This window comes from Mastomys coucha, unplaced genomic scaffold (genome assembly GCF_008632895.1).
Source record: "Mastomys coucha isolate ucsf_1 unplaced genomic scaffold, UCSF_Mcou_1 pScaffold11, whole genome shotgun sequence".
NCBI lineage: Eukaryota > Metazoa > Chordata > Mammalia > Rodentia > Muridae > Mastomys > Mastomys coucha.
In genome coordinates, this window is record NW_022196893.1 from 6,427,525 (window position 1) to 6,450,592 (window position 23,068).

The 23,068-nt window shown below is 50.6% G+C and overlaps 1 protein-coding gene across 4 annotated transcripts in view; it reads right to left on the reverse strand.

The window, feature by feature from the left end:
• The window catches only part of Top1mt (DNA topoisomerase I mitochondrial), a 23,761-nt gene extending 5,960 nt beyond the window's left edge, over positions 1-17,801 (reverse strand). Inside the window, exons 1-12 of one of the 4 annotated variants that reach the window (XM_031346416.1) lie at positions 17,554-17,801; positions 14,446-14,558; positions 12,520-12,641; positions 8,413-8,535; positions 7,634-7,821; positions 6,777-6,921; positions 6,286-6,429; positions 5,882-6,067; positions 3,550-3,618; positions 2,875-2,989; positions 1,106-1,233; positions 428-522 (exon numbers count right to left, since the gene is read on the reverse strand). In XM_031346416.1, coding sequence (XP_031202276.1) covers positions 428-522; positions 1,106-1,233; positions 2,875-2,989; positions 3,550-3,618; positions 5,882-6,067; positions 6,286-6,429; positions 6,777-6,921; positions 7,634-7,821; positions 8,413-8,535; positions 12,520-12,585 — 1,259 coding nt within the window. In that variant the 5' untranslated portion in view covers positions 12,586-12,641; positions 14,446-14,558; positions 17,554-17,801. Of the gene's footprint in view, positions 1-427; positions 523-1,105; positions 1,234-2,874; positions 2,990-3,549; positions 3,619-5,881; positions 6,068-6,285; positions 6,430-6,776; positions 6,922-7,633; positions 7,822-8,412; positions 8,536-12,519; positions 12,642-14,445; positions 14,559-17,132; positions 17,278-17,487 lie in introns of those variants that run through there. The other 3 variants (XM_031346415.1, XM_031346414.1, XM_031346412.1) reach the window with 3 other exon arrangements.
• Between the last annotated feature and the right edge of the window lie 5,267 nt (positions 17,802-23,068).

The following is a 23,068-nucleotide window of genomic DNA, read 5'->3' on the forward strand; positions in this document are numbered from 1 at the left end:
TGTAGCCGTGGCTGGCCTGGAACCTACTATGTAGACTAGACTAGATCTGAACTCTGAGATCTGCCTGTTTCTGCCTCCCCGAATGCTTAAAGGGTATCACTGTGCCCAGCAGAACTGGGCACTTTGAAAGGGTAAAATGTGTGCCGTGAAAATTAGCTCAACCAACTGCTCAAAACAAAAACCAGAAAGAGCCATAGGAGCCTGGGAGCCCTGCAAGCAGTGACCCCGCTGTGTGTAGCCGGCGTCAGAGGCCACCGCCATGCCTTACACGGCTCTGTAATCATATTACGTCTGTGTATGAGTAGTGAAGCTTTCAAAGATCACAACAGTAGCTAAGGAGAATCTTAAGGCCAAGGCTGACCACACCCAGACTGACCTGGGCTGGGCCCCAGAGTCATGGCTTTCAGGGCAGCAGCCCCACACATACCTTTTAAGTTTGCTGTCCCCTCTCGTTCTCAGGTCTGTCTCTGCCTTCTGCAGTTCCACCTGTGCCTCAGCCACCTGTGCCTTCTTTGTCTCAATCTGTGAAGAAACAAACGCTTGCACAGCTACTTCCATCCCCACCCAGTCCTAAGGACTTCTGTCCACAGCTGTTGGCCCAACATTATTGTGTGTGGGGGGGGTGGGGGGTGCAGATATAGCAGATAGATTCCAGAGCCTCACAAGTGCTAGGGGAACCACACCACCTGTGTCCTGGCCTCACCTTCTGAAACAACTCAGATGACAGAGCAGCCTGGGAGAAGGTCCCATGAAGCCACATGGGGCTGACCAGGAGCAGAGGGAGGACAAGAGATCTCTAGGGCCCAATGGTGCCACCTGCGCCAGCCACAAATTGATCCAGCATCCCCACTGCTCTGGCCTCTTTCATACACTAGAACACTGGCTGTGTCCTAGCAGGGAAATGAGAGGCAGCCAAACTGGCTCTGAACCTAGAGGCTGGTCTCTCCCGCGGCTGCCTAGGACATGGCCCTGTGTGACTGCAAGTCCCCGGCCGCAGCCTCCTAGAAAACTACACCCAGTCTGCATCCCTGCCCTCCATGAAATACCCCAGAAGAGTAGGAAGCAGCCAGTATGGGGGTCGCACTCACTGCAGGAACCAACCCACCTTTTTGTGGAGTGTCTGCATCGTCTTCTCGAAGGTCTTGGGCACTGCTCTCTGATGGTTACAGAGGACCGCCACAGCCCGGTTCGCCCGGTTGTAAGCTAAGACTTTGCAGGTTAGGCTGTCTTCAGCTAAGCAAAGACAATGGCGGCTGTCACTCTGCTGCAACCTGCTCTGAGCCTCCATTCCCACCTCCTGTTCTTTGGTGGCACTAGCAATGGGGGCCAGGGCCTTGGCATGCTAGGCAAGTGTTGTACACTGGGCCTTAGAAGGACTCTTTCTGGACATGTTACAAATGTCCCGTCTGTGACACAAAATCCCAAGGAAGAAGTCAATGACCTAAGATGGCCAACTGGGTTTAGTCATAGTAATGGCAGCATTGAGTCCTCACCTTCTTGTGGGGGGCTTGACTATGTCCTACTGGGGCAGAGGCCGGAGCCCCAAAGCCATCCTAGGCCCAGTCATTGCCTTCTGGAATCGGGTAATCTGGAGGCTCTAAAGGCCCAAGGAAAGGAGAGGCAGTGTTGTCTGAATAGTCCAGGATCCTCACAAGAACTCATGACTAACCACCCTGAGGCCCTGGGTTCTGTACACCCAGCTTTACTGAGCAAGGTTCTCACCAGTTACATCCCTGAGAGACTGAAGTTCAGGTTCAGGTTCCCGAGTCACCCATCTGCATGGCCACTGCTATCGGACTAGCTCCTGCCTGAAGAATTCTAAGGCCAGGTGGCCATTCATACAACATTTACAAAACCACACCTGGAAATAGGACCCTGCGGGGTTTTAAACAGCCACAGGTAGCTAAGGTTTTCACAAGGTTAGAATAATTGGGGTAAAGCATTATCTTTATCATTTGGGTCTGAAATTATTGTACTGGCATCTTGTAAATTGTGATCTTATTGATATATAAACCTGACTGGATAATTAAGCCTTAAGAGTCATGTTTCTACCAGGTAACTAGGTGCTAGATGACTGGTTGTGGGTGTGTGGGGCATTGCATGTAAGCGAGATGAACTTGCTAGCTGGGAGAGAATAGCAGGACCCTGCCGGGGCATAGTGATGTGGCTGGCCAGTACCGGCACTAGAGTGGGATCGTGGTCCAGTGGGGCAGGAGAGTTTGCGGGGTGACCTTTTGAAATATTTCCTGCAACGAATTCAGTACTTAATGACATTGAGTCTTCACCCTGCCCTGCCAGAGAGTTCCTGAGCCCATGGGTCACAGTACCTCTTTGAGGAAACCCTGCTTAGGGAGCAGTGTGGGCATAGGTGGTAGGCACTGGCCTTCATGCCTTTCTGCGCTGAGAGAAGCAAAGGAGCAGATGTCGGGTGTATTTTGTCCCCACTGAGCATCTCAAGACAGTGGAGGGAGACAAAGGTCCCTGGATGGCAGTCAAGGAACGGGACCTAAAGCTGAGAGGATTTGGGGGATACAGAAGAGGTCAGGAGTGGAGGGGCACAGAGGTCTGTTAGGAACCTCCAAAGTGACTGAGGAAGAAAGTCAAGGAAGGTCCTGCCTAGAGGAGGAAGGATAAGGACAGACTGCAGACCAGGGATAGCAGATAGAAAGGGGTGGAGCTGGAAGCAAGACACCTCCCTGCTGGGGGCAAATGAGGCCGCCCCAGCTCTAGGATTGACCTCAAGCATTCTTTCACCAATAGGCAGCTGTATCCAGTCCTCCCTCAGCTCATGCCTAGGGCTGGCCAAAGTGCAGCCCTTAGGCAGCTTCCACAGGGGACAGTCTAGCTAGCCTTCAGGGACAAAGACCTACTAACCACGGGTGAGCATCCGTAGCTGCTCCTGCAGAGTGATGGAGGCATTGTAGGTCCGGAACACCTTGGCTGTCAGCCCTTCCATCAAGTCCTGCAAGTGCTTGTTCAGGCTGGAAGTCTAGGTACAGAGAGGAGAAAGGAGTCATGAAGGATGTGAGTTTCATGGGCTAGCCTCAGCTTCCAGGAGAGGGTAAGGAAAGCCGCTTTAGCTGCTGGGTCAGAACAGAGAACACACTGAGGACAAAGACAAGCTAGACTTGAATCCCTACTCCCTTCCAGGCCCCCTAGTGCCCATCTTTAGTGGTTTGAATAAAAATGGCCCCCATAGGTCTTCAGGGAGTGGCACATTTAGGAGATGTGGTCTTGTTGGATTAGGAAGCGAGTCACTAGATGGTGGGCATTGAGGTCTTGGAAGCTCAAGTCTAGGCTCAGTGGCTCACTGTTCACTTCCTGCTACCTGTGGATCCAGATCCAGAACATTTAGCCCCTTCTCCAGCACTATGTCTGCCTGCACACTGCCATGCCTCCCACCAGGATGAAAATGAACTAAATAAACCTCTAAACTATAAGCCAGACTCAGTTAAATGTCGTCCTTTATAAGAGTCGCTGCGGCCATAGTGTCTCTTCACAGCAATAGAAACCTTAAGACACTATCACTGCTGATATATGCATGCTTACAGTCAGTGCATCAAAGAGGTCGTCCCTAGGGTCCTTGTCTTCCATGAACTGCTGAAGATTCTGGAACACCTGAAATGGAGAAGAAGGTAACTCATAGAGAGCCACGCGGAGACTCCTGGAGCAGAAGCTAGCTGAGCAGGAAGGATGTCTCACGAGGACAGGAAAGATCACACCGTGCACATCAACAGAGGGTACAGAGGGATAGAGATGGTACATACACCAGGTACTGGGAAGAGGTGGTACCAGCATAGTGTCAGGTCTACCCTCTGGAACCTGTGTCTTTATGCCTCCCGACACTATTCTGCGCGTGGTCACTCATTGCTAACTCATCCACGGCCATGTGGTTGAAGCTGGAGCTGGTCTTTTGTGCCTCTACAGAGCCACTCAGTGACATCAGCAGGCAGCTGACTCCTAGCTCCCTCTTCTACCAGCAACACTGACTTCCAACCAGGTGACTCAGGGGTGTGGTATTTGTGACCAAATCAGACACACCTAACATCACAGAGTCTCAGGAGACCAATCTCTCTCCTCTGCTCACTATCAGGAGAGGGCATGAAGTTCCTCCTGGCCAGGCCCACATCTAGAGATAGCCCAGACTGCACTGGCCTCTCCTTGGCTTCGGCTTGCCCATCCTGCCAAGGGTGCCAAGGTGGCATCAAATCCCCATTGGAACCTTACAATGTGACCTTCTGTAGAAACAGAGCAGCCACAGGTGGAGCCAAGGTCACACGGAGCACAGTGGCCCCTCGGGATGTCACTGTGTAAGACGACGGGGAGGAAGCAGCTGTGTTCAGCAGAGGCCGAGCGTAACAAGCAGTTGCATCAAGTCTCATGGGGCAGAAGCCGGGCCAGCAGGGAAGAGGTCTCACAACGGGGAGGCAAAGCTAGGCCATGCATGGCACCAAGGAAGCAGGGGCAGGCAAGAAACAGATTCTTCCCATGCTCCAAGGAGTCAGCACCCAAACCCTGGACTTCATGCCTCCTAGACCAGAACATTTATAATAGGGTGTGTGTGTGTGTGTGTGTGTGTGTGTGTGTGTGTATCTGTGTGTGTATATCTGTGTGTGTGTATCTGTGTGTGTATATCTGTGTGTGTGTATCTGTGTGTGTATATCTGTGTGTGTGTATCTGTATGTGTATCTGTGTGTATATGTATGTACATGTGTGTGTGTATATGTATGTTTCTGTGTGTGTGTGTGTGCGCACCTCCTAGACCAAAACATTTATAATAGGGTGTGTGTGTGTGTGTGTGTGTGTGTGTGTGCCTCCTAGACCAAAACATTTATAATAGGGTGTGTGTGTGTGTGTATCTGTGTATATGTGTATCTGTGTGTGCGCGTGTGTTTGTGTCTCCTAAACCAAAACATTTATAATAGGGTATGTGTGTATATATATGTATGTATATGTGTATCTATGTATGTGTATGTATCTGTGTGTGTATGTATATGTGTGTGTTATATCTGCGTGTGTATGTATATGTGTGTGTATCTGTGTGTATGCATGTATGTATGTATATTTGTGTATCTGTGTGTATATGTGTATGTGTGTGTGTGCATGTCTCCTAAACCAAAACATTTATAATAGGGTGTGTGTATATATATGTATGTATATGTGTATCTATGTATGTGTATGTATCTGTGTGTGTATATCTATGTGTGTGTATGTATATGTGTGTATATCTCTGTGTGTATATCTGTGTGTGTATGTATGTTTATGTGTATCTGTATGTGTATTATGTATGTATCTGTGTGTGTATCTGTGTGTATGTATATATGTGTATGTATATGTATGTGTATATATCTGTGTATGTGTATGTATGTGTGTATGTATGTATATTTGTGTGTGTATCTCTGTGTATGTATGTACATGTGTGAGTATGTATGTATGTTTCTCTGTGTGTGTGCACGCCTCTTAAGCCAAAACATTTATAATAGGGTATGTGTGTGTGTATGTATGTATATGTGTGTGTGTATATCTGTATATGTGTATATATATGTGTGTATGTATATTTGTATGTGTATCTGTGTGTGTGTGCATCTGTGTATGTATGTATATGTGTGTGTGTATGTATGTTTCTGTGTCTGTGTATCTGTGTGTACGTATGTGTGTGTACATCTCCTAAACCAGAACATTTATAGTAGGGTGTGTGTGTGTGTGTGTGTGTGCGTGTGTGTGTGTTTGTGTGTGAATGTGTGTATGTATGTAAGTCCTGGCTGTCATGCCTCCTCACACAGCCACAGGAGACACTGGGAGGTGCACCAGGCCACCACACCCTGCTGTGCTCTGACAGAGACCCCACTGTGAACACAGTCACTGAGGTGAGGGCACTCACAAGCTTCTCCACCGTCACGTGGTTCTTATAGCGGATGGAATCCTTTCCCAAGAAGTCCAGCTCTACAACATGCTCCTGGCCATCTGCGGGCCTGTGCAGTCGGACATGCTCCACACGGAGCGAGCAGCAGCCCACAGTGTCCGCCGTCTCTCCCTCTTCCTTCTCATTGCCTGTCCGCAGTGCCAGCTAGATCAGGGTAGACACTGGTCACGCTGTGGTCTGTGGCATAGGAGCACACTCAGAGTACTCATGTATACATGGTGGCGCACACACACACACACACACACACACACACACACACACACACAATCGCACAAAGCATGCACATACCTATTTGACAGAGGCTCCAGCTCCAGGAGCCACCATTGTCCTGGCTGCCCCGCTTTCAAGGTCCAATGCTATACCTTATCAATAAAATAAAGGGCCACAGCCAGCTGTCTCTTCTTCATTTCCGGTGACTTCCAGTCAGCCTGATACTGAGCACGGATCTTGTCCACAACCCCTTTCAAGCGTCGCGCTACCTCATACTTCTGCCAATCCATCTCCCCCTAAGTAAAGACAATAAATGTTCCTATGAAGTGCGGAGCAGGTGCCTGGATATCTCCCCACCTCAGGTAGCCCCAGGCAGGTTTAACTGGATGAGGGATGGGGCAGCAAAGCCTGGCCTCAGAAAAACATGAAGTGACCAGGAGCCCCACTCAGATTCCTGTTAGATTGTAGCCACTGGGCCTAGCTGCTCTCAGCTCTGGCTGACTGATCCTGGCTAATCTCTGAAGGATGAACTGAAGGGCTGAGGAGTCTTCCATGCCTGCTACCCTGGACTAGCACAGAGGGGAAGGCCTGACACATGCGCTCTGGGGCACAGGGCTTCTTCTCTGGAAGGCCGTGCTCTCACCTTCGGCTTGGAGCTGGGGTTCAGTATGACGTACTTGAAGGAGTTCTGGATGTTCTCCATCCAGGCGGCCAGCCACATGACGGTGTTATCTGAGCGGACTTCTTTCCACTGGTGACCGGCTGGGGGCTCAGGGATCTTGGAATCCCTGTGGTAAAAACAGGAGGGAGTTATTTCGAGTCTCCAGTCCTCAGTCCTCGAATATGAGCAACTCTGGGTAACTTTTCTACGTGCGTCCTGCAGTCATGTGACTGTGCAAATATGGCCTCAGAGTTGGCTCTAGGCTCCCTAGACCAGGACAAGCAGCGTGCGCACTCACAGCAGGGATGTATACACTGTGGCACATACATAGGCATGAACACACACACACATACACACCAGGATTGGCCAGAAAAGAGTGGTCACCTGGCACACTCAATGCAGAGAGCTCTGAAGCCTCAGCTCACACACCAGGTGGCTGCTGCATAACTGTCGCCCAGGGTCACTGAAGATGGGAGGTTACTCAGGATGGACCATAGGTAACAGCAGCAGAGCACCCAACATACAGCATACAGCAAGCCCACACCCAACGTGCCAGCCTTCAGAAAGCCGAATGCTGAAAATGTATAGGACACCTCCCAGTAGGGGAACCTCAGCCCTGCTGAGCAAGACAAGCATTTCTACTGGGTGGAGAGACACCAGCCCTGTTGACTCAGAGCTCTGACAAGACCCAGGATACACGGATATAGAGCCTAGTGTCTTCGGTCACCCATCCAGTGAAGGGTCCCACCCCAAAAGAGGTAAGGACAAAAGTCACCTCAGTAGGCAGTGTGGGCTCCAATGCTCCCCCAGGGGTGTCTGGCAGGCTGACTCCCACATACCTGCTGCAGTTAATGACCACATCCTCTGGCATGACCCTCCTCTTCAACATCCCCATCTTGGGATGGTCACCTCGGCCACGGAACAAGCCAGGTGGTTCCGTCCTGAAATTGCCTATTTTTTCTCTGCGGCCATCTAAAACACAGTAGCCAAACTCCTGCTGAAGCTTCTCGGCCTCTTCTTTTAGCTTCTGAGTCAAAACAATATGTGGGCATGAGGAGGGAAGACGCTAAAGGGGAAGCCACTCCCTGTGCTGACCGCGGGGCCTTCCTACTGCTGTTGTTGGAGGCCTCAAGCCTATCAGGTATGGGGAGCACATGGCACAGGGCTCCCCAAACTGCATCCAGCAGGAGTAGAGTAGCTTTCAAGGTAGGAGGAAAGGAGGCGGGTTCTGGTATCGCCTCAAACCCCCTACAAGAGACGGCCAAGAACTAGTCAACTGTGAAAGAACTACATGGCAGGCTCCCACTAAGCAGAGGGGAGCTGTGGAAAGAAGCACACCAGAGCCCGATCACCCCCACATGCCTGTCCTTGGGTCTTCTGTCACTCCTGACATTTCAAATGGTAGGGTACTTTCAAATGTGCCCCAGGAAAATGGAATTATAACCCAGACACGCTTTGAAAGAGGGGTGTTAACTTGAAATCACTCAGCACCTGCAAGTGACAGTACCCAGAACCTGGTCCACCTCCTAAGGCCACTGGGGGAGGAAGGCTCTGTGAGAGGCTCCCCGCAGCTTGCACGAATCAGCTACCTCCAAGTTTCCCAGAACCCGCTGCCAACCTGCTTCTGTTCCCTGGGCAGGGTCCTGCGGGCCTCAGCTCTTTCCATGAAGTGCCTATGGATCTCCGTGAAGTCACATTTGTCAAGGTGTGTGATGAGCTCCCTCTCCTCCGCTGTCATCTCCTGTATCAAAGCCAGCAACACATGCTCAGCGCTCAAATACAGGCGCCGCCCTATAGCACGGGGGGTCCACCCTTGGGCCCACGCCACAGGACCACTGTGACATACCACAAACACGGGACTGACTGCACTCTGCAAAGAGAGTTAAGGCCATTCCACCAGACCCCCAGCCTCCAGTTACTAATGTACCAGAGGCCCAGGTGTACAGTGGAGCCCTGGGAATGAATGAGTCATGTGGCTTCAGCTGGAAAAAGCTCTCTCCCGGCCACATGGTAAAACATATGAGCGGGTGACAAGGTAGACCCCAGGATGAACAGGGACGGCAGAGAGGAGAGAGCATGTGTAGTCTTAGCTTCAGGCTTGTGGCCCTGACTCACACCTCGAGCTTCAGTCCATCAGAAAATGACCAAATGAAATCCCCAAGGGAGCCCTTAGACCCACATCATTCCCCAAGGCAAGACCTCCCATTCCCCAAACCATCAGAGGCCAGAGAGTCTGCTGATAGAGTGACCGGCCCATCCCAGGCAGGCTCCCAGTAACAGAACCGCACCAGCCCCAGTCTCCAGCCAACAGTAATGGACTCTACTAGTATGAACACCACACAGACGGTGGTGGTGCGGGAGAGCCAAGGATGCCTCTTCCTAAATGTAATTTAAGGTTTCGGTAATGAAAGCGGTAAAATCCCTGACCCACTAGCTTCCGCTTGGAGATCCCACCCTATGCAACTTATCCACGTTGGTCCGATGATGATTGCACTCTTAGGGACAATTAAAGAAGAAAGCTATAAAGCACTGGATAAACTACACCAAATTCATTCAACGGAATATTAAAAATCACATTAGAAGCCTGTAACTACTCCTCCAACAAAATACCTGAAGCTGCATCCTTTCTCGCTCCTGGGAACTGAAGGGTAGCATTCCACTTGATCTCTGCTTCCACAGAGGGAGGCGACAGCCAGGTAACAGGGCCTGGCTGATCCCCTCCCACAAATACAGGACTCTCACAGGGCAGGAGCCCCACCTGACAGGGGCTGGATACCTCCCCCTGGTTTATGAAGATTTATTTTTATTTTGAACTGGGGGTTAGGAGGTGGGTGTGTGCATGTAAATGCATGGGCCTGCAGAATCCAGAAACTTCAGACCCTTGGGAGCTGGAGCTACAGGTGGTCGTAAGCAACCCGTATGTGGATGCTAGGATCTCACTCAGGGAGAGCTATACACTGAACCATCTCTCCATCTCCCAGTACCTTTTCTAACTACTGATGCAAAAGTCATTACATCCCGGGGAAGAGTTTTGGAGAGACTGGTTGAAATCACAGCAAAACAACAGAACTTGATGATTCTATTGCAATATGAAAAAAGGATACAGTAAAAGGCTAAGTGGGAGAGACATTGTTTACATGCTGGTCATGATTGTGCAAAATCTAAGTGTGAAAAGACACGGATGCAGACACGGAAAGTATGGGGGCCAGGGTGGGAGGGAAGCTCAACAGCTGGTTTTCTACTTCTGTTCCTCACCACAGAAGCCACAGCCCTGCATCACGTCCTAGTTCCCAGTCATCTGCAATAGGCATGAGGACATATAGGGTCCAATACAGGGACAATTCACCTCTTTCCTGCAAAGGAGAGAGCTCAGAGTCCGTCAGCCGTCCTCTGGATCGAGCCCCTTCCCTACCTGCTTGGAGACCCTGAGAACAGAGCAGCCCACCTTTCCCCTCTGTATTATTAACTAAGGAACGCCAGACAGGAAGGAAACACACACTGGCTGGCTGGCTCCACCCGTGTCCCTGGATGCTCTTCAAGGTAGCAGTTGGTGAGAGTCACAGTGACAGACAGGATCAGAGACAGAGCACACTGTCCCTACCCCTGGTGCTGAACAGCCAGGGATCTATGCATGAGAACGCCAACTTAGCTTCAGTTTAAACCACAAACTGTAAGTCCCTCCAATGCCACACCTAAATACACACATGCTAAGTGTAAAAACAACAACTGTGGATATCCTAGGAAAAGGGAAAGACAGATGTCTTTGTGACCTCTGGTGAGGCAAAGATTTCTCAGTCATATCAACAGTACACCAGCTTTCACATCAGAGTACAAACTCCCAAGAACACTAATAAAAATAAAATAAGAGGCTGGCGAGATGGCTCAGTGGTTAAGAGCACTGGCTGTACTTGCAGAGGACCTAAGTTCAATTCCCAGCACCTACAGATAGCTCACAAACCATCTGTAACTCCAATTCCAGGGAATCCCCAGGCACCAGGCATGGATGTGACACACACACACACACACACACACACACACACACACACAGGCAAAATACACATACACATAAAATAAAAATTAATAGATCTTTTTAAAAAATGAAAACAGGAGCCAAAATTTTGGCAAGTCATATTTCTGATTAAAATTGTAATATGGAGAAAGACGTGACACACATAGCATTTGGGAGGCAGTGGAAGAGGGTGAAATTTCATGGTCAGTCTCAGCTACATAACAAGTCAGGGGCTAGCCTTGTCTCAATAAATAAACAAGACTAAAGAGATGTTTCATTGGCTAGGAGCTGGCATTGCTCTTGCAGAGTACCCGAGGGCCCAGCACCCACGGCAGGTGGCTCACAAATGCCTGTCCTCCAGCTTCAGGGTATCCAAAGCCCTCCTCTGGCCTCTTCAGACAGCGGACGCACACATGGTGCATGGACATACATGCAGGTAAACAGTCATATGTGACAATGTTCTTTCCTGAAAATCCCTCTTGCCTTCGAAGGTTTGAACTCTTGCCAGAATGTCCAACCAAGTTAAGAATATGCTCTGAAATCATTTAAAACTATGTACTTAGGACTGGAGAGATGGCTCAGTGGGTAAGAGCACTGGCTGCTCCTCTAGGGGACCTGGGTTCAATTCCCATCACCCACAGGGCAGCTTACAGCTGTATGCTACTCCCGTTCCGGAAGTCCGTTGCACTAGACATCCGTGTGATGCACAGGCCTGTGTATGCAGGCAAAATAACCATAGATTTTTAAAAAGCCTATGTACATAACCTGCTGTCTTACTGTGTGCTCAGTGTGTTTGTCTAACCTGCCTTTAAAAGACTACCTTACCCTGCCTTCCACTTTTATAACCCAGGATAATGTATAGCTTTAATCTTAAGCTACGTACTCCGACATGCCCTCGACCTAGAGTAATGTGTTTTGTCTGTACCTGCTCAATAAGTGTAGAACGAAGTACTTTGTTAAGGGACAGACACAGGCACAACAGACAGGTTACCTACCACAAACTAGAGTCAGACAGAAGACATAGGGAGAGAAGTGGAGAATTCAAATTTGGGCTTGCTCTTGGTCAAACCGCACAACAAGGAAGTCTCTTTTATGCAATCATATATGTTAAAGGAAAGAAACAAGACAGGCGGTGGGAGCGCATGCCTTTAATCTCAGCATTCAGGAGGCAGAGACAGGTGAATCTCTGAGTTCAAGGCCAGCCTGGTCTGCAAAGGGAGTTCTAGGACAGACAGGGCTACACAGAGAAACCATGTCTTAAAAAAAAGAAGGAAAGAAAGGAAGGAAGGAAGGAAGGAAGGAAGGAGAGAAGGAAGGAAGGAAGGAAAAGAGAGAAGGAAGGAAAGGTCCAAATGACAAACAATATAGGAAAAGATGCTCAATGCTGTCAGTCACTGGAGAAATGCTACAGGCACAGGCTTGTAGTTGCTAGATAGCAAGATATGAGGATCAGACGAGGCTCACACAAACCATGTTTTTAAAAACAAAGGAAGAGAGAAGCCTTACACAATACTCTCACCTCCATACCATGTGCTTATTTCCATAGGACAGTAAACACCCCCCGGATTGCTCCAGCCTCTCTCCCACTCTGAGAGCCAGATACTGTTAGTAGAGCCCCCAGGGCAAGGTAACCACAGACTGCCATCTTGGATCCAGCCATGCTGGGCCAATGCTGGCCACTGAAAGGGCTGCTGCTGGGGCCGCTGAGAAACATACCTTCCTCCAGTCACTGAAGAAGTTCCTCCGAAAGACTTCCTTGGTCGTACACTCGAGATGCAGCATTTTCCCATAGAAGGTAGCGACCTCCTCCGCTGCCAAGCTCAGCCTCACCGGCTTGCCTGTAGAGAGCACACACACTGATTGAGGGATGGCCACAGGCCCCATCCAGGTAACACAACCTCCTGCTTTAGTATACAGTCCACTCCTAAGTTAAAAATGACTAGTCCCTGGGTGATGTAATGGCCACACGATCTCAGGAACACCACTCTGGGGTTTGCGATAGTCCCAACCATTGACTTCTTTATCATGCCATTTCTTGCTACCAAGTTTCTATTATGTGAAAAAGCAACACACATAGTATATTATTATTGAATGCATGCACACACCGCACACTGGGTATGGAGGCACTACACAGGCCATGGAGTGCCTGTGGAAGTCAGATTTATGGAGTGGGTTCTCTCCTTTCATGTGGGTCCCAAGGTTCAAACTCAGTCACCAGGCTGAGATGGTACGTGTCTTTCTTCATGGAACCATCTCGATGGTCCAAAAACTAAAACCCACATTTAAAAAATACCTTTTCATCTTGTTGCAGTTCTGAGGATGAGCCCAGGGCCTCATGCATGCTAGGAAAGCACCCCACCATGGCTATACCCTTGGCCCTAACACATGTAATTCAAAAGCACAAATTTCCACATAAGCACAAAATAAAAGTTAGCGTGTCACAGTGGGGGAAATGTGGACCACTGTGGGCTAACCCTCCATGCCCAGTGACTTCATGCAAAGGTCAGTGTGACAGGCAGTGCACAGGAGGCTAGACAAAACACCAGGTGGATGCCAAGGCGACTCCTGAGAGATGTCTCTCAACCGAATGTCTGAAGAGTTTCAGGACGAGAATTTCAGAACAGGTGTGTGCAGGTAAAGGGCTTGCCAGGTGACAACCTGGATCTGATCATGGAACCCACGTAAAATACAATGGAGAAAGAAGATCGAGTGCACAAAGATGTCCTCCGACCTCCACAGTCCACCATGGCACATGCACCAGAGGTCACAGCATAGATGTGTATGGGCCCAGCATGTGCAGACACAGTAATAAGGCAAAGGCAAGCAAATCTCTGTGAGTTCGAGGCCAGCCTGGTCTACACAATGAGTTTCAGGACAGCCAGAGCTATGTAGAGAGACCCTGTCTCAAAAAATAAAATTTAAAAATATCTTAGGAAGGAAGGAAGGAAGGGAGAGAGAGAGAGAAAGAGAGGGAAGGAGGGAGGGAGGGAAAGAAGGAGGGAAGGAGGGAGGGAAGAAGGAAGGAAGGAAGAAAGGAAGGAAGAAAGAAACTGGGCTAGGTCTGGTAGCCCACACCTTTAATCCCAGCACTCAGAGCCAGAGGCAGGTACATATCTACGAGTTCAAGGTCAGTGTGGTCTGTATCAAGAGCTTCAGGCCAGCCAGGGCTACGGAGTGAGAGCCTGTCTCAAAATGTCAAAAACAACAAACAAACCAACTGGACCAGGACAGACACGGCACATACTGTCTCTCCACCACTACCTCTTGCCGGGAGCCCGTGTACAGAGAAGAGCCTGGGAAACCAAAGTAGCTCACCCAAACTTGGGCAAGTCTGGATACAATTTGTGTTCCTGAAGTACAAATCTGTGTCTCTCCTTCCTTATAGCAGCCTGCCAATGGTCATCTACAGTTGTGTATGCATGCGGGCACACACACAGAGTTTCTGGGGGATTCCAGGGTTGACTGACCCCTGCTATCAGCCAGTCCGTCGAGAACTTCTGAACCCCAGACAGGGAAGAGGACTTTGCACCCTATGCTGGAAAGGTCAGCGTTCTTTCCAGCATTCTAACCCTGTGGAGAAAGCCAGCCCAAAGCATCAGGCAGCCCGATTGAGGGAGCCCGTACACCCACCCCGGTCCTCACCATCATAGAAGAAGTGCACTCCATCAGGAAGCGGCTCATAGGCCGGGGTGAAGTACGGGCCCTTGTGCTCCAGCTGCTTCCACTTCTCACTGCCCTTGCTCGTTTCTTCCCACCTGAAAAGACAGGAGAGCACCTACGTGGAGCACGGCACTCACCCCACCAGGCCCCAGGCCTTCGAGTCTTCTGTCTTGTGGATTTCTCCCTTGGCCTATGCTTTACCTAGGAGGAAGACAATGGCTGGAAGGAGGTGGAGGGCAAAAGCTGACAGGTTGCCATACTCCAGTGTGTATCTGCCAGGGTACAAACTCAGGGGTCCCAGCTGAGTAGAAGGGGGGGCGGTGCCCTTCTCTGAGGCTCAAGGGATCCCCAGCTTCATCTCTCTGATATCTCTTCACAGGAATAGCCATCACACCTGGCAACTAAGAGTGTGGCTGGTATAGGTAGCCCTGCCTCTGAGGAACAGGGAGATGAGCGGCCAGGAAGAGGGAGGACTTGATTCTAATGATGCACAGGGAAGCAGAGAGATAAGGAAAGCAAGGGCAGATGCAGAGGCAGGGCATCCCAGGGGCTTTTGAAGAAGAGACTGCCATTGGGTGTGGCATAGCTTTGATGGCACCAACATGGTATGCCCTGGGCTGGCTCCTTGCAAGGTCCGTGCAGTTGATCTCCTGATTCTCCCAACACAGGACATCCTCTCCCAGGCTAGCCCCACTTTGGAGCCAGTAGGACACAGCCCAGCATGGACCCACAACCTATCTGCATGAACTCTCCTGGCCTGTCCCAGGCCAGCACTGTCCTGGGACGCAGACACTAAGGTAAGCTGGATACTGAGATACTGAGAGAAGATGGGGCAGGGCATGGGAAGTTTCTTAGTAGTAAGGGCTCGGGTGAGCGATCCCAGCAGGGCATCAGCCAGGAGGGGAGGAGGCAGACTGAGATATAAGCATTCCTAAAACCTGGGTGGGATTCCCCAGGCACATGCTGGGCTCCCAGGCAGCCATCCTAGGGGGTCTGGTTGGCTCAACTGTGTATCCTATGAGGGGGTAAGAGGCCTGCTGGTTAGAGGAAAGAAAGAATAAAGGGTGTTTTGGTTTTGTCTGTTGAGGTTATGTAGCCCAAACCAACCTCAAACTTGTAGCGCTCTTGCCTCAGCTTCCCAAGTGCTGGGATTATAAGTATAAACTATCATGTCTGGTTTGACAAATATTTTTTAAAGATTTTTTTATTATTATTATAAATAGGTACACTGTAGCTGTCTTTAGACACACCAGAAGAGGGCTTCATTAAAAGTGGTTGTGAGCCACCATGTGGTTGCTGGGATTTGAACTCACGACCTTCAGAAGAGCAGCCGGTGCTCTTACCCACTGAGCCATCTCACCAGCCCTGACAAATATTTTTTTAAAGATATTCCTGCAAAGAATATCTCACTATTCCTGCAAAGAAAGGATCAGATGCAGTGGAACTATATAGTGCCTGAAAGCGAGCATAGGTGGGGAGGTCAGGGGACAAGGGACTGGGTTCTAAGCCAGAAAGCAATTCCACGTGTGCCCTGAGAAAGTAAGGAGCTGGGCCGGGCCTCATAAGCAGAGCAACTGTGGTAAAGTAGCTAGAATTTGGATGCCTGGGGGGTGACGGGTGTCCCATGAACCATGCAGGAGGGAAAAGTGGTGGCCAAAGGTTCACAGGGATAGGGGTTCAAATCCCATTTCACCTATCATAAGTGTCTAGGTGGGGAACAGGTCGGTGGCAGGATGCAGAAGTGCTTCATGACACCACTCAGGCAGCTTTCCTCCAGCATTCAGCCCAATTCAATGTCAGAAAATGTGGACAGGCACCTTAGAACCCACACTGAGCGTCAAGCTTATCACCCAAACTGCTAGGGGGTGTCTCTGGCCGTGCCCATTTCACAGACAAGGACACTGAGACTGGGGCTATAAACACCTACTGTGGTGTGAGTGACATTCCTTCGTCCCACTGAAGAAGAGTATCAAGCAAGTTACCCCATGTCCTGCTGTGCAGCCCCGCAGCTTCTCCTAGAGACCACAACTCAGCCCCATTTGGAGAGGCAGGAGAGCCCTATCTTCCCCCTGGAATTTCTAGAGCCTAAGACCTTAGCTGCCCCAGCTGGGGGCTGAGCTATCAAAAGCAGGTCAGCAGGCCAGTTGTTAAGGCTTACCCTGGAAAGGCTGTCTTCACTGTGAACCCACCCACCACTCCTATGATCAGACCAGGTCACCCCCTCCCCAAGCACTGCGAGCAACAATTCCACAACCGAGAGCGTTCTCACTGGGTGCTTCCGGGAACCTCAGTACACGAGGGAAAGGTTGAAAGGCCAGAATCTCACACAGAATCTCAGCCTGGACAACCATCCAAACCCCTAGGAAGTCAAACGGGGCAGGCTGATGACGTGGGGTAGGTACTGAAAGCTAAGGCCACGTGATAAAGAGCGTAGAAATCGCGGTTTGGGCCTGAGACAAACCAGGGAATCTGGGAACAACACTCCAAGGGGACCTCCTCCAAACCGAACGCGGCAGCCTGAAGGCCCAGACCCAATCACATGGGTGACCGAAAACCCAATCACAAGGGTGACCGAATTTCCCAACGTGTCTGGTGTGACCCGGCACCGGAGCAGGACTTGGCCAGTCACTGAGCCCTGTCTCGCCTGAGCTCTGTCCCACCCCCCTTACCCGGCTCTGCTCGCCTTCGCGGCCCGGGACACCTGGCGGCAGGGTACGCTGCGGGGGACATGCTGGAAACGCCGGCACAGGGCTCTGAGCCATAGCAGCAGCATGCGTGTAGGTGCATGCGTGGGCACAGCCCGCTTTCTTAGGCCACGCCCCTCTGGCAGAGCTCCGCCCCCACTCTTCCCAGAGTCCCGCCCAGTTCCGTCCGTCTTGGGACGGCTTCCCCAGCCTGGGCTAAACAGTGCTACTCTCCCAACGCTTCTACCAGCCGTGGCACCCTGAAGAAGTCATGAGTAGACCCACACAGTCAGAGGCCCCTATCTATCCATCTAAGTGGCAAAACACCAAGTGCCCGCACCTCCAGGAGGACGCAGTCGCAGGCACCCGCTGTCCTGCCCAAAGTAACTTCCCCTAGGCGACTGACCAACTGCACTGAAGTCCTGCAAAGACTGCTGTTGCTTAGGCCCGCCGCCAAGACAGCAGGGACAAGACACCATAGGCGCCCCCTTTCAACACATTCAGATCTGGACACTTGTACCAAGCAACGAAAACCTCCCGAGCGGCTGCTCCCCGAGCCAGCAGCATGCAGCCTTGGTATTTCCACTGAAACAGCACACCGGCCTGCAAGAAAGTGGTGAACAGGAAAGGTAAAAATGAGGCGGAGACCGGCAGGAACAGCTACCAACTCACTGAATTCCTACTGACATCTAGCGGCCCGAGGCAGGAACAGAGCGGGGGCGGGATGGGGAGGCTAGGGGGCCCCCTGCTGCACACAGCCAGCACTACAAAATGTTTGCTGAGTATGATCAACAGACCAGCAAGACTCTGGGCTTTCCAGGTCTGCAGCTGCCTGTCCTGGACCCTTGTCCTCTTGAAGCCCAGCTGGGGTTGTCTCAGTTGGAGAGCATGGCCTCACAGCGTTCATTTCCTCATAGCAGGTAAGAGGAGCCATGCTTTGCAACGGAGACCAGGCTTGAGGAGGAATTTCAGGTAGACAATGATGAATGCCCAAAGCCCATCAGAAGGCTGTTCTGTGACAGCAGTGTCCACTCACAGGTGGTAGCCCCCAACAGAGAGCTGAGTTGGGGGACGCTTCATCGTGTAGAAGCTGCAGTTCAGGATAAGCAGGGACATTGGACTTCAATACAAACTCAACACAACCATCTCATTATGAGTACCGTACAAGCCTTTTCACATTGCTTTCCTCAACGTGATAGGCTACAATGCCAGCCCGTGGGAGTCCACCATCTGCTCTTTACTAGACGAGTTTAATTTCTCTGAATCTCAGCCTCCTCCAGTGCCTCCTCATAAAGTCTGACCAGAGCGAGGCAGACGCATTCATACTGGGAGACTTCAACCACCTCTCTCCCTGGCACCCCTGAAACCTACAGCTCAAAACTCCACTGCAACAGCCAGAGAGATGGCTCAGCCAGGAAGTGCTTGATGTACCAGCATGAAGGTCTGAGTTTGAACCCTAACACCTATGATGAAAATTTGAGGTGGCAACCACTTGTAACCCCAGCACTGGGAAGGCGGAGCCAGGCAGAGACAGAGCTTGATGGACAGCCAGCCTAGCCAATTAGTGAGTTCCAGTAGGTTGACTGACACCTGAGGTTGTGCTCTGGTCTTCATTTGCACACACACACATGCTCTCATAGATACATGAACACTCCTACACACATACACACACACACACACACACACACACATGCTCTCATAGATGCATGAACACTCCTATACACACACACACACACACACACACACGCTCTCATAGATACATGAACACTCCTACACACACACACACACACACACACACACACACATGCTCTCATAGATGCATGAACACTCCTATACACACACACACATATTGTGTGCACATGAACGCACACACACACAGCTCCACTTCAAGTGAGGCTCCTCTGAATTTCAGCTCACACCTCCCCAACCATCTACAGCACAGAAAACTGCCCCCCGCCATGGCCCTGAGGCTTGCCAACTGCTCTAGATGCTTCCTTATCATCCGGCCCGCCCCATGCTGATTTTTCTCCGCTTCCTCTCAAAGCTCCCCAGATCTCCTGGTTTGTATTCAGGCCAATCTTTTTGAGACTCTTCCCCAGCATTGCCCAGCTTATTGTAATCTCTTTGAGATTCTTAGCTGCACTCCCTCCCTGGCTGTGTATGCTGCCCTAGCCTTGGAAGTCCCTAACAAGATCACATATGTCTATGTGCAGCTCCAGGGTTTTCTCTTCCAGTCCCCCGCTCCTGTGGCCTCCCTTCATCCCACCACCACCTTCCCTTTCTTCTCTCTCCTGGGAGCCAAAGTCTCCAGTTTAGACTTATCATACACTGACTCCTGTCTCCCGACCCTGTGTTCCCATTTTCCTCTGTGTAACCTGCCATTTTCTTCTCTCTTTGCCTCTTCTGGTCACACACATCAGCCACCTTCTCCCCAGTGGTTCTTGCTCCTCTCCAGACCCAGCCTTCCTGGCTCCTGGGTCTAGCCAAACTTTCCGGAGGCACTGCTGTTCTTGAACCCGACAACTGGCTATCTCCTGACACAAATTTCTGAGGTCCTTTCTTCTCTTCCTCTTCAGATTTCTTCTCCTTATTTTTCTTCTCATCCTTTTGGATTTTCACACAGCTCCTACCCTGGCTATCATCCCCAGGAGAGCACACAGCTGTTGCCTCTTTCATGCCTTGTTCTTGGGTCTTGAGGTATGGCCCAAGAGACACCCCTCGTGTCCTTTGAAGACCACCTTCTTCTTGTCTGGCATCTCCTGGGAACCTGGGGACTTGCCATAGGGAAAATATACAGTGAGTGGGCCACACCCTGAGGCAGCAGAGGGAAGATAGCCTCACCATGCCCTGGCTATTTTGTTATTTGTTTACACTGACAACTAATTTAGTATCTAAAAGCTAGATATTATAAAATTAGAATGCATTTGCCCAGTGTGTGCATGTGTGCGTGTGTGTGTGTGTGTGTGTGTGTGTGTGTGTGTGTGTGTGTGACATGTACAAGACATCAATGGACTACACATAGCACACATGGACAGAGTCATGGACAGCTGAAGTTTTCTAGTATATGCCAACAAGCATCAGTGACAGGATCGTCCCTCCCCGCCTCAACACCTGAACAAGTACAGCCAGCATACTGGTCTCAGAGGTGGTTGGGCAATCCCACCAAAGCAAGCACTTTCCAAGTTTCTAAGAGCCATTTACAAAGGGGGCCCGACAAGATGGCTCAGTGGGTAAGGCCTGATAACATGAGTTTCAACCCAGAACCCATGTAAAGGTTGAAGAGAATCAATTCTGCAAAGTTGTCCTCTGACCTCCATAAGCGTACCATGGCACATGCACACATAATAAATGATAAGTAATTTTTAAAACCTATTTACACAGTGTTATTCTATTTCTACTGTAAAAATGTATCAAGTACTTCTACACTTGATCTTAAGCAATCAATACATCAGTCACTTGTAAATATCTAGGACTAGATATTTCAAACATATTTCAAACGGAACCTGTCTATGCTTCGCACAACATTGGTAAATAAACTTGTAGGACATGGTTGTAATCTGAGGATCCATCGATCTTACTGCCCTTCTAGGACCATGCTTCTGCCGCCGAGTCTCGGAGGAACTGCTTCCACGTGCAGCGATGGACCTGCCTCTTTCTTACACGTCAGCCATTCCCATTTTAACACACTGAGCCAGGTTATTCTGGAACATAGTGCTAAAGAGAACTGAATTCGCTATCCTGCCCCTTCATGAATGCAACTCTGTCATGGCCTGGGACAGCATGAGGCCCAAGGTGGACGGTACCTGTGGAGTCTGCAGGCAAGCACCAGCTACTGAGCCCAGCACACATGTGGCACCCTCTAGTCACTGGCCAGACCCACCTTTACAAGCAGAACTGCAAGCTCTACAGGAGCAGAGATGCCAGATGCAAGCATCCAAGGAGACCAGCCTGAGTGCAGATCTCTGCAGCAGAAGCAAGCGCAAACCATGGAGAATTGGCTGGCCTGCCAGATCCTTACACACACACACACACACACACACACACACACACACACACACACACTGTCACTGTGAGGTGTCACTCACACCCACATAGAGCAGAACCTCTTGGAGCCCCAGGCTGCACTCCCACACCGCTGGCTGGCACTTCAGCTGAGAGTTTGTCTCCGTTTTAAATTAAAACACAGATACGTCTTGCATTAATTTGAGTAGAAAAGTTTAGCACCCACTCAGGGCTTTCATAAAATATACAAGAGCACACTACACAGTTTTAGAACGCAGGAGAGGGGTGAGTTCACACTTGAAGCATCTGATAAAATCAGTCACCAGAGAGATGGCAAAGTTCCACTCTGTGCTTCTTTTCCACATTTAAGTCCAATGGCTGGCACTGCTTCTAGAAAACTCTGAATCTCTTTAGATCCACCTGACTTCTCAGGAGTGGCTATGCACGGAAAGCCTTGTCCTAGAGGCTGAGGTCACTCTGGGAGCGGCCTGCTTTTCCTCAGCAGGCTGACTGAGCCACCATATCACAGTCTCCTGGCTGGAGACACAGAAGTGGGGGCATGCCTTGCTTTGAGGCAGGTTTGCAGAGTGGCACTGCTGTTTGTCACAGCACATGAGAACTCCTGTGAAGGTCTTTTCTCAATTCCTATGTGACCGAAGCTTTAGCTCAGGCGTCCAGCAGCTTTCATGAAGACCTCAGAAGAGATCAAAGAGGAAGGCACTGCTTGTTCTACAGCTGCTGGGATTCCCTGTGAGATGGCTGAGGCCAGAGCCCTTGATGGGTCATCTTCAGAGCAGAGAGTGAGACCCACACACTGCACCAGAAAACACCAAGAATCGGGGTTTTGGATCAGGCTTTGCCTTCAAATCTGTTTTCCAAGATTCTGGGAGACCATGAAATAGATGTTAAAGGCTGAGATTCGAGGGGTGAGTCTTCCAGGCATTTTTCGAAACAGAAAACCCCCCAGTCAAGGCTTGGAGGGGCCCAGCACTGACCTGGCTGGGCGCTTGGGACCCAAGTGTAAGGATGGACCATCCAACTCAAACTTCAGACTCACTAAGGAAACTAAGAGCCCAGCTGCTGTCGGTGGGTGGGAGCCTCGGAAAGGGTAGAAAAGTCCTGCCTGTCCCAGAGAGTCAGCAGCCCTCCCCTTCAGAGAAGGTCCAGCTACCCGTGGCTCCACACCAAGCTTCCCACCTCTGAGTCCCTGTCACCAGCACAGCCACCAGGAAATGCGCTCTGAGAGTCTATAGAGGACAACAAGAGAATAAAACCCTCGGGCTCAAGCGGAACTTCCAGCCTTGCCTCGTTGCCCTCTGCCACGGGTTCAGTCCAGGCTCAGTCCTTGTGACATTTGTGGCCCTGTGGCTACTCTCACTGGGCAGGCTCATTTCCCAGGCCTCCTTCAGACCCAGCTGTGGGGTCTGCCACCCCTGGAATCCAGCCACGACAGGGTGTGGCAGTAGGGTTCTAAGCTGGCCGGACCTTAAAAGCACGTTCCTTCAGGGACTCAGAGTGCACAGCACACGCACAGACACACACACCACCTCCCACCCCCCTGACGCTGAGGACAAGGGGTCTCGTAGAAGGGACAGAGCAGACTTGGCTGGGTGTCATCGCAGCTATGAGGCTGGCCCTCTTGGAGAGTCCAGCCTGCCATGGCTCTCGGCTGCTGGAGAGACAGAGTTGAGCTCCTGGCTTTTTGACTAAGGAACACATCTGACAAAGTACAGGTATCTATGTGATGGATTCCCCTGATTCTCAACTCCTGCAAATCCACTGCTCTAACGTAAAGATGATCCCAACATCGTAGTTTCTCAGAGCGCTTCCTCACTATCCACGGGAGTTCTTCGAAGCAACTCCACCTGGGTCACCCACAGACACCTCAGCAGCACCTCACGTGGCAGGGCTGATCTGTT